Below are 11774 nucleotides of genomic sequence, written 5' to 3'. Positions count from 1 at the left end.
ACCAATTTTTCTTCAAATCAATCCATTTTAAGTACATTGATTCCACTTAATGTCACTCATCTCAGTTCTTGCATAACAGCAATAATCAACCATTTGTGAATGAACGCGGTTTATTTATTCAGCCATTTATTTAACTTGAAAATTTCTGATTATATATTTTTTGCTCACCCCTGTAGTGGATGAAAGTGCACTTACTGTTATAACGTGCGTTTACGATCACAATTAATACACTGAATAACAAAACGCATAGTTTTGTTAAAGTGTGACTTATTTAAAGTAGATATCTAAGTAATTTTCAGCATCCGGATTATTTTGAAATGCCATCTCTGGACTTTAGTAAGTTCAGTAAGTTTCCAAACTCATCAACGTGCTGTAATGTAGATAAAACTGCGCAGTATTCGTATTACACGGTTGCCAGCAGTGGATAACTTGGGTTAGACGATAAACTAGGTCATAGACTAGGGTTAGTTATGCTACAACCCCCCCACAATTTCCGCGCTTATAAGATGGTATAGTCCAACTTTCGCCAGTATGGAGTCCATGGTAAAATCGCTCAGGTTCCACAGGAATTTCATTCAAGATTCTTTATATAACTGCTTATTTTAACAGAAACCAGTGCTTAAATAGCTGCACCGTGTCATAGCATCAGAAACTCGTCGCAGATGCTTGTAACATACATTTAGCGTCAGGCTTTTTTCCCCACCCAGTAACAGGAAGCTAGCCTGCCTCTAAATACATGTAGTGCAGCCTGTGCTCTGTTCGCCTGTCTGTATGCCAGTAGCGTGTTATGCTTGCTGTACTCTTGTGCATTCTAGTACACGAAACGTGTTTCCAACTACATAATTCTTTGTATGTTTCGTAGATACGCCTTTTGGAAAGTGTGCATGCATGTTTAAATTTTCGTCCATTCCGAACTGTAGCAAACCGCTTTATTAAAACACCATGTACATTATACATAATACATACTTGGTGGTTTCAGAAGATTGCATTGCTTTCCAAAACGAATCATGCTAATAAATTAATCTTTCGTGCATATTAGACGATACATTTTCAATGGTAACTTGCTAGTAAAGATTATTTGTGTGTTTCATTCAGGTGCAAACGGAACCAGAATCTATTACTGCGGTTTTCAGAAAGTACAGCCAGTTTCCCACCCCCGTGTCAGTCACCGTAAGCCCAGAAATACTGGAGACCCGAGGAGAAAAACACATCAACCTGTTTACTGGTAGATAACCAGTCATCTAATGTTGTTCAGCAGTTGGCAACTTTTTCCTGTGTTTGTTTTTGACATGACGAACTTCACCGGCATAATATTGGATTGGTCCTTTGTTTACTACGGATTGTTGCCATAAATTAGGAAGCGGATGTTAGGCGGCGTGATCGTTATAGTTCCCGGGTTTCTGTTTCAGAATGGAGCCAAAACGACACGGCGAGAGGAACGAGACTCCGGTTCGGCAAGCAGTATACCGTGATATGCAGCGGGAGGACCGTGCTTAGGGCGCTGCCTCCCGGCCACTGCAGTCACCTGCAGGGAGAGTAAGACGCTGTAGCTCTTCCAGTTCCATAGACTAACAGTGCTGCATGCTTTCCTGCCATATATTTACTGAAACAAAATTGTTGCTCATTGAGGCAACACCAGTGCTGTTTCTGGTACCCAGTGAACGGATATGGCCTGAATTATGGCCCTGTTGATATGTTAACTATTTCAGTTACGGATTTTGTGTGGGTGTTTGAATATACATATGACCTGTCCATTACTTGAAAATCCTTATATGTTTAACAGACTTAAATATTTATTCCGGTTATTAATTTTTAAGAAACAATCCACTGACAAGGTAAACTAAATGTAAACAATAATTTCAGCGCAATAGAACGATTTATTGTTGAGGTCAAAGTCATAACTGTCATCTCTCTGCTCTTCAGATTGCTGACCAGATACTCTCCATCCGGGACTCTGAAGGCTGTTATCAGAGACACCAGCTGTCATGGTGTGGGACACCAGTTCCTTGAGGTGAGATTACTGATACAAAAAAAGTTTCCACATTATATTTTTTCTTTTTTTAGGCGGTTAAGTTAAGGTAGGGATGGTCATTAAAGAACTTGGCAGGCTTGTGTGTAAATAAAACAATGAAAGATTTATTTTTAAACATTACATTCTTAATATTTAACATTCTTCCAACAGCAGTAGCTTTGTGTGGTCAGTGACAGTTTGCTTCTGAGCATTTCACTTTACTTTTTTCTTTTTGTAAGATGTACGCCAGGGGTGGCCAATCTTATCCACAAAGGGCCGGTGTGTATGCGAGTTTTCGCTGCAACTCCCTAATTAGATTACTAATTAGAAGACTGATTGGCTGAAGAGTCCTCACACCTGGGTTTGAACAGCTGACCTACAGGTTATCCCAAAAACCTGCATACACACCGGCCCTTTGTGGATAAGATTGGCCACCCCTGATATAAGCCTTTCTATGAACTCTCTGGTAGCAGTAAATTAGAAGTGAGAAGTTCAGGTCCATAAAGTACAAAGTCCGAGATTTAGTTTGAACCGACCAGTCGAGTAGTCTGTGACTGTGATAGTTTACATTCAAGTAGTTGGTTGAAACAAGATCTTGGTCAGGATTTGTACTTTATGGACCTGAACCTTCCAGCTTTGCAGTAAATTTTGTGAACAATAACTCCATAGAAACACTCTCACAAGCCACGTGACACTTTACACTGCACCCTGTCTCCGTGTGACACTTAGATTTCAGCTGCCGATGATCCTCACACGCTGCTGAGGCTTCCCCGTTCCTTCTTTGTCTTGACCTTTCACCTTGGCTGATGGCACACTTCAGTGACATGATAGCAAGACTTTTCCCTTTAGGGTGTTCTACTTCCTTTTTTCTTTTACAGATATGGAGCAAGAATGGACTGACGAAAAGCCTTGACCTCACTTCTTTAAACAAACATGGACAAGTATACTGTGATGGTACAAACATGTGCTTAACAATACCTGGAATTTTGCTGTTGTCCATCCATTATCCATCTTTAAAACCATTTATCCAATACATGGTTATTATAATCAACATTATTATTTTTTTTAAGAATTGCATGGCTGTTTTCATTCCTCGTGCTGTTGTGTTTCAGCACCCTTTGGCTGTCTGGCCTGGTCTCCATGTGAGGGCAGAGTGCTGTATGTGGCGGAGAAGAAGCAGGTCAATCCATCTTTCGCTAGTGAAGAGAGCAGAGTATCGCGTGATAATGTTGGTGCGGGACCCTCTGGGGAGGAGGTGACAGGTGGGAAGGTAATTTCACTGACATTAATATTGGCGGTTAATTTAGGGAGAAATGCACTCTCAGTAGTGTAACACCATGCCTTTCTGATGTCCCCGAGGAGTTGTTTGTTAAAGAATGTTTCCAGTGATTTTTTTCATTGCACATTTTCTCTTTCTCATTCTCTTCCTCGTCTGTGTCTGACTCGCAGGAGGACCGCAGTGTTTATCAGGAGGACTGGGGTGAGGGCTTGGCCAGTAAGAGTACTCCTGTACTTTGTGTGGCAGATATAGATAAGGGCACTGTGCTCCTTCCACAGGGTACTCCAACACAGGTGTCTCCGGGACAGGTGAGCAGGTGTGCAGGGCAATGATGTATCCCACGTACTGATTGGCCTTTGAACACTTGAGCAATTACACTGTCTTACTTTTACAAAGAAGAAAACATTGAAGGTGAAATGGTCTTTAAAACTCGACCAGGATGGTAGTATCTCCCTGATGTGCTTTAAATTTAAGTATGTGGATCATGGTGTCCTTCCACCTGTAGGCACTCTGGGCACCAGGGGGAGAAGGTGTGCTGTTTGTGGGCTGGTGGCATGCACCATTCCGCCTGGGCCTGAGATTCTGCTCTAACAGGAGGCAAGAGGCAGTCTTTTAATAACTGATCGCAGGACCTGCCATGTGCTGCTCACTCCAGGCAATAACATCTTTTAATTTCAGGTCTGCCTTGTTTCACCTGGATTTTGAAGGCAACTGCGGTGAGTACCTTTGAGGTTTAAATGATGTGTATAAATGCTGTACTTTCTGTCAGTGGTTGTAATCCTCTCTCTGTATGCCTCCTGGTGGTAGAGTGCTTGTCATCCGACTCCAGCGCCATCTCATCACCACGTCTCAGCCCTGACGGACAGTACATTGTCTACGTGCAGGGCCAAGTGTTTGGACCCCACAACCAATGCCTCAGCCTGCAGTTGGTACGTTCCGCCAAACTCTGATACAGATCTTAACTCACAGCCTTGTCATCACTATGTGGGGGGTGGTTGTCAATGGAGACCTCGAGGCCACTTGTGAACTGATTAGTGAGGTGTCTATGCAGATTTTTACTTTTCTGCCACCAATGCCATGGGTGACTGTAAGGCTGCTCGATTATGGCAAAAATCATAATCACGATAATTTTGGCCATTATTGCGAGCACAAATATTTAACAGGATTACTCACTGACTTTGTTAATATCGTGCATCTATTGAATAAAAAACAATGCATTTCCTTGAACTCTAAATTTAATTTAACTGAGAAATAAGAAGAGGCCAGAAATGGGGTGCACTGGATTTATAATACAGGACAAAATGGGAGCATCATCGTGAATCTAAATGCTGCACAATGATTGTTTTATCTTGATTATTTTGTTTTGATAATCATAGGAAGCCAAAATCTTAATTGAAATTAAAATTGGATTAAGTGCCCAGCTGTAGTTGTCTGAATGTAGAGCTAATTACGTTATTTTTCATTTGCAGTATGACTGGGTGAGGAAGAAGTTAACTCTGCTGGTGGATGTAGTTAAGAGACCCTTGGAAGGTAGGGAACTTGCAGGACACGGAGCCTCACAGTGTACAGTTAACATTACTGATTTAATTGTGACATTCGTTTTGAAAAGGTTCCAGTGGAATGAAGAATTATAAACTGCAATGTCTGAGTGAGTTATTGTGCCTCGTGGAGGTTCCAAGGTTAGGAGTCTTCCCGTGTCACAGGGGAGTTTGCTGGAATATACGAGGCCTTGCCAGCTTGCTGTTGGTCCTCTGACAGCCAGAGGGTGCTGTTCAGTAGCCCTAGGAGGAACTGGAAGGTACACTGTTGGACTTCAAAATACTTTTGTTTTGATATCGTAACCTCCTTAATTTAGGCAAACTAAGAAAATGCTACTTAATTTTGGTTTTCTGCCTCGATTCTCCATAGGAACTCTTTGTGGTGGACATAGGCACTCAGAGAGTGATGCGCCTTATTGACAGTGAGTACTTATAATTGGTGGCACCTTTGAGGTATTCCTTGGATTGGGACACATTTTCAGGTCAGCATGTTAGTACAGTGCTTTGCCCAAAGCTGTTTCATTGTTGTTCCGGCAGATGAGGAGTTTGGCAGTTGGAAGCTGCTGGCCAATGAGAGGGATCTTATGATAGTCAGCTGCTCAGGGCCCAACTGCCCACCATGCTTGGTGAGCATCAGCATCTATGTGGAGATAAATGTTTACTTTATGGACGTGTTTATGAATATAATTCATGTTTTGTTGTGAAAAGCCATTATATTAATAAATCAAATCACACTAATTGCATACACAGTATGGAGGAATTTCAGTTATTCCTTCAAAGGCTGTCTAAAGGTGCGGTCACACTACCGTGAAAAAATCACGCCGTGTTTGCAGCATTGAGCGAAAGTGGGCCAGGGACAGGATGTGCTGTTTTGTTAGGACTGTGTTGGTGCAGTGATGATAATAGCCCTTACCAAAAAAAGGTATACGTAAAGTTCATTTTATTAAGTATACTTCTTGGGACTAAATTGGCCCACTTTTACTTTATTAAAGTATATATTTAAGTGTATTTATTTAAAATTATAAAAGAAAAGACAGCAATTTATGTGGCACAAATGAGCACAAACGCAGAACGAGCCCGGTTTCACATCTGAACGCCTTTGTATAGGGGCTGGCTGAACTTTTGACCTTTACAAAAAACCTTTAATATCTCATAAAGTAAAAGAGATAGAACACTGATTTGTGCGGCACAAACAAGCAGTTCGTTAGAGCTGCGTTTGTGCAAGTTTGTGCCGCAAAAATCGCTGTCCTATCTTTTATAGTTTTAAATCAATACACTTAAAATATATACTTTAATAAACTAAAAGTGGGCCAATTTAGTCCCAAGAAGTATACTTAAAAAAATTAACTTTAAGTATACTTTTTTTGGTAAGGGAGGGAATAATGTCAATAAGTCACATATAGTTAGCCTTTAAAATGAATATTTGAAAACTTCTTTTTTTTTTTTCGTATACCTCACCAGTCAGTATTGGTGAAAACCTTTACTGAGATACTGTTCTTGAACCACCTCCCCCTTACACTGTATTATAATGATATTCTGCTGTAAATTGAGTATGACCCTGGAACAATGGCCTCTGTTAGAATGCAGGGTTCCTGCCACCTCCAGGAGGAGAAGCAGCCATTTCCTGGACTCCCCTGGAAGACCCCTGTGAGATCTCAGACCTGGAGTGGAGTGTCCTGAACATCACGCCTACACAGCAAGAGGAGAATACGCAGTATGGTGAGTATGTTATACCAGTTAGGTCAGTATACATTTCTGCCATTGAATGCCATAGAGTGCCGTAAAAAGCTGTTGAGCGCTATGCATGGTCAACTGAGCCTGTAAAGTGAAGAGTAGCAGGTGTCTAATAGCACAGGTGTCGGTCAATGTCAAGCTCTCTGACGGTGGCATCTGCATGGGCTCTTTAGGGGGAGAGCTGATCAGACGTTTGAGATTGGCAGAAAAATGCAAAGTTTGAAAACATTAATTTTAGACATGGTTATGAAAGTTATCACTCATCAAATCAAAACAAAGCAAAATTTCTCAGCTGTGTTAGCTTAAACTTGAAGTCATGATTGTCCAATAGGAATGCTCCTTACCTAAACTCTTATTGGACGAATATGACATCTAGCTTAAGTTATCCCAGCTAACTGAGAAATCCTGCTTCATGGAACACCCCCCCCAGGATTGAAGTGTCAGTGTTGATGCTCATTACAGATAACCAGTCATTCTTTCTGGGATCTATTTAAGCATAGTCAGTCTAGACCAATGTTTCCAAACTCGGTCCTTGGGGACCCCCAGACTGTCTGCGCTTTTGCTCCCTCATAGCTCCCAGTAGCTAAGTTTGGTGTAAAGCATACTGACTAGCAATGTCATGAAATACACAGTAATATGCTTTCTACCTTTGTGACCAGTCTGAATGCTCACTGCCAGTCATGCAGCAGAAACCTGAACTTTTTGACAGGTAGCTGGGAGGGAGCAGAAACTGACTGTGGGTCCCCGAGGACTGGGCTGGGAAACACTGGTCTAGAATAACAGGTCCCTGGTGATCAACCGGCAGATCTTTCTTACCCTGTGTCTCCATTCCATTGTTTAGCTGGCCTGGACTTTGATGCCTTGTTGATTAAACCCAGGGGTCCCAGAACAGCCGTTAAGATTCCCCTGGCTGTATTTGCCCATGGTGAGAGACACCACAACATCCTGAACAGTATCTACTAATACAATCTACTTTTTTTTTTATCTTAAAGTCTGCAGTGTATGTGTAAAGAGTTCCATATGGACATCTGTGTTGAGTATGTGTCTGGTATTGGGGTCTGGTGCAGTTCGTCTGACCTCATGCTGGGCCCTGTCCCACAGGAGGACCACACTCCCAGTTCTCTGCTGAATGGAATGTGTTCACATCAGCACTGGCCAGGGTGGGCTTTGCTGTGCTAATGGGTAAGATCATTTTCTGCCTTTTCGTACTACCTTCTACAAACTTACACTATTACCCTGTTTCTGTGCCAGTGTGAGTCTACAGTCCTCAGAACATGTAGGTAACAGCCTCGCTTTGTGGTTGTGCTTGTTTGGAATTTTTGTTCTGTTGTTGTTTGGGTTGTAAGGAGACCAGAGCACTGACAAAGATCATAGTATGGGAGCACAAGAAGGGGTAGGCCAATAACTGATATTCAACAAACCAAGTACCCATGTGAACAGCACTGCTAATTTTATTGTGGTTTTCCAGTGAACTACCGTGGATCTACTGGCTTTGGGCAAGACAGCATCCTTTCTCTCATTGGTAATGTTGGAAGTCAGGATGTCAAAGACATGCAGGTACAGTGCCCATCACTGGAACAGTAATATATAATCAAACTTCTTCTGTTTAACTAGTCTAAGCTGGAAAAAAAAACATTAGAAGAAAATTTGGTAGCCAGGGTTTTAGTAATTTATAAACACATTCATTACAAATAATAATGAATTCACAAAGCATTATAAATGTGGCTATCAATATTTATCAAAATGCATAACACATTATAGACATGCGTATTATGCATTATGAATACTTTATGAAGCTCTCATCTATAATGCACCAATGATATATTCATAATGCATTATAAAGTGTTACTGAAAATTTCTGTGAAATAATACGTCGATGCGACCATGCTTGCCGTTTTTATGTTCATCGTAAATTTGGAAAGCCTCAGAAAAGCTTTGACTGCCCTTGTCCCCCTGTGGCCTAGAGAGCCGTGCTGACTGCTCTGCAGAGTGACAGCACCCTGGACCCCAAGCGAGTCGTCGTGATGGGCGGCTCTCACGGCGGCTTCCTGGCCTGCCACTTAATCGGCCAGTACCCTGAATTCTACAGAGCGTGTGCCGCCAGGAACCCCGTGATCAATGCCGCCACCCTATTGGGAACCAGTGACATTGTTGACTGGTGAGTCTCAACCTGGACCTGTTCTGAAGTTGCCGAAGTTGAAATGTCCTCCCTGTTCGCCATGGCCGCCTCTTCTTGGACTGTCATCTCTGTGTGAGACAGGCGGTACGGTGTGCTGGGGCTGCAGTATTCATTTGACCGGCTGCCCAGTCCAGACGACCTGGCTGCCATGCTTCAGTGCTCCCCCATTGTACACGCTGCTCAGGTAAACACACCCTGCTGAACCCATCTCCAAATCAGCTCTGGCTAATGGAGAAACCCCCATAAAACACATTGACACACAAGCAGAATTCTTTGCATAAAGAATAAGAAATGTATGTGTAAATTGCACAGTACAGGTGTGGGTAGCTGAGGCCAATCTGCACCTTGCTAGAGAACGAGCAGAATGACTAAGGGAATGCAGCCCCTTTCTGTTGGGGTCGTTATTGCCGCATATACATCATGTCGGTGGGACTGTGATTCTTTTTTCTTTTTTATTAATGTTCATTTCGATTTTTCCATTTGTGTGTGCTAGTATGCTGCTTCTACTATGCAGAACCTTATAAAGACAGATCATTGTGGAAAGAAATGAATGTAACATAGATTCAGCTTACCATAATGGTTTGCTTTATATTTTGAAATGATTTTTTTCATCCTTTATTTGAAATTAATTTTTCCAGGTTTAATATCTTTCAACAAATGGAGGTCAGGCAGTTTTTAATCAAGACCTTCGATGTCCACAGGCAGAGATACACAGCGATTATGTTTGTGTTTGACATTCTAAGAGTAAACAAGAAAAATCTTCTTCAGGTTCAGGATTATAACAATATGAAGGATACAACTATCAACAGATGACTCGTTTTCTAACTAAGACTCAGAGTGGTATTAGAGTGGTACTAAAAGCGTCATTAAAAATGTCTTTAAAAGCAGTAAATTCAGTGTTCTGATACCTGCGTAAGTCCGGCCAGAATACAGATACTAGTATCTCAGCAGTAGCCCTTAAACAACTCAATATCTCTTCAGCTGTTGTGCGTCTTTTCACGTCACTGATGGCATAGTCGTTTTTGTTCCTGTCTGTTGCATTTGTCAAACCAGTCTGCACTCACATATCTAAGACCCTCTTCCTTCTTCCTGTCTGCTTGTCACATGGTTCTCAGTTGTCCTTATTTTACAAAAACACAACCAGTGCTAAATGTAGCTTGTTGTGTCATTAAGATAGCGTAGTTAGGCTAATGTCCCCTATACAGTGGAGTAGGGCATGAGCTGAGGCTGACTAGCTGTTGTCTGACTCTGTCTCTGGCTGTCTGAGAAAAGTTCAGTTTTTCAGTTTATTCATTTGATTGAGTTTAAGATTTTTCTGTTGAATTTTTGGCAGATTAGGACCCCAGTACTCCTGATGTTGGGAGGAAAGGATAAGAGGGTGTGCCCTCACCAAGGGCTGGAACTGTACCGAGCACTGAAGGGCAGGGGCTCGCCGGTCAGGTCAGATGTGATTTCCGTCAGCATTTTCCTGTCCTCAGGCTTTTTGGCTGTCCATGGTCCAGTGATGGACTGTCCTTTTGCCTGCAGGGTGCTGTGGTTTGCTGAGGATGGCCACTCTCTGTCCCGTGTGGACACCCAGCTCGACTGCTTCCTCAACACAGCTCTCTGGTTCCTACAGCACCTGGATCTGCTCTGAGTTGCCCCAATATGTGGTCAATAACATGTTTTCTGGACCATAACTGACCCTTATGCTGGCCTGGTCAGTCACTTGCTCAATCTGTTGGCTAAGTCTCCACCAGGGCCTCCACTGCTGTGACTTGACAGAGCTTGGCTAACTGTGCCAACTGCTTAACTAGTACTCATGCCCTTTACTGTTTGTCGCCCCCAAGGAATACTGCCCAAAAGAATTGAGTTTACTTTCACTAACTACTCCCCCGTCTCTCTGTTCCTCATTAATGTATAGTGAGGTTTGAGGTTGCACTTAGTGGGTGGATGAAATTCGCAGTTAGTGCGTAATTGTGCCATGCAGAAATGAAAATTTCCATGAAATATATGATTTTTGAATTATAGTAAATATCGCACTTGCAAGACACTGCCACAGTTGGTCTTACCGCTCCGCACGTTACAGGGGCCTACAGATGAATGGTTTGCCAAGCGTCTCCTTTTTCAACCTGCTGCTTCATTTTATTTTGTATGGAATTTGAAACGTTTATTAATAGCAATGTGAGATGGTGCAAAAAATAAAGGAGTTACTGTTCATCACTCCATTTGCATTTCTAGTAGTATTTTGATTACATTTAGTATTATATATACACACACACACATATATATGTGTGTGTGTCTCTGTCTGTGTATATAATATATATATATATATATATATATATATATATATATAAATAAAGATGGCATCATACAATAATAGTATACAATTTACACACACACGCACAATGGCCATCTTAGAGACACCAGTTCACCTACTTGCATGTTTTGAATAGTACAGGAAATCAAAGCACTTGAAAGGAACCCACACAAACACAGCAAGACTATGCAAGTTCTACACACACAGCCAGAAGCAGGAATTAAACAACCAACCCTAGAGGTGTGAGGGTATAATGCTATAATATGTAAGATGGCATATATACAAATTGTACATAAATTTTATATATATATATATATATATATATACACTCACCTAAAGGATTATTAGGAACACCTGTTCAATTTCTCATTAATGCAATTATCTAATCAACTAATCACATGGCTGTTGCTTCAATGCATTTAGGGGTGTGGTCCTGGTCAAGACAATCTCCTGAACTCCAAACTGAATGTCAGAGTGGGAAAGAAAGGTGATTTAAGCAATTTTGAGCGTGGCATGGTTGTTGGTGCCAGACGGGCCGGTCTGAGTATTTCACAATCTGCTCAGTTACTGGGATTTTCACGCACAACCATTTCTAGGGTTTACAAAGAATGGTGTGCAAAGGGAAAAACATCCAGTATGCGGCAGTCCTGTGGGCGAAAATGCCTTGTTGATGCTAGAGGTCAGAGGAGAATGGGCCGACTGATTCAAGCTGATAGAAGAGCAACTTTGACTGA

The 11774-nt window shown here is 41.9% G+C and overlaps 1 protein-coding gene across 2 annotated transcripts; it reads left to right on the top strand.

The window, feature by feature from the left end:
* The first annotated feature begins 492 nt into the window (after positions 1-492).
* LOC111848764 (acylamino-acid-releasing enzyme) lies at positions 493-10943 on the top strand. 2 transcript variants are annotated; one of them, XR_002839382.2, is made up of 22 exons: positions 493-543; positions 1096-1225; positions 1410-1536; positions 1924-2011; positions 2890-2965; positions 3124-3281; positions 3461-3598; positions 3796-3887; positions 3969-4006; positions 4098-4219; positions 4760-4820; positions 4994-5088; positions 5199-5250; positions 5366-5454; positions 6409-6547; positions 7404-7487; positions 7664-7744; positions 8031-8119; positions 8527-8720; positions 8823-8925; positions 10080-10181; positions 10269-10943. XR_002839382.2 is itself a non-coding variant. In XM_023821000.2 (22 exons), the coding sequence occupies exons 1-22, from the start codon at positions 532-534 to the stop codon at positions 10375-10377; spliced, it is 2184 nt and encodes a 727-aa protein (XP_023676768.2). In that variant the 5' UTR covers positions 493-531; the 3' UTR covers positions 10378-10943. The 2 variants fall into 2 exon arrangements, 1 of the variants encoding a protein (XP_023676768.2); XM_023821000.2 differs by having other exon boundaries at positions 10075-10181.
* Positions 10944-11774: the final 831 nt, after the last annotated feature.

This window comes from Paramormyrops kingsleyae, chromosome 6, assembly GCF_048594095.1.
Source record: "Paramormyrops kingsleyae isolate MSU_618 chromosome 6, PKINGS_0.4, whole genome shotgun sequence".
NCBI lineage: Eukaryota > Metazoa > Chordata > Actinopteri > Osteoglossiformes > Mormyridae > Paramormyrops > Paramormyrops kingsleyae.
This window is presented reverse-complemented; position numbering and strand designations above follow the sequence as displayed.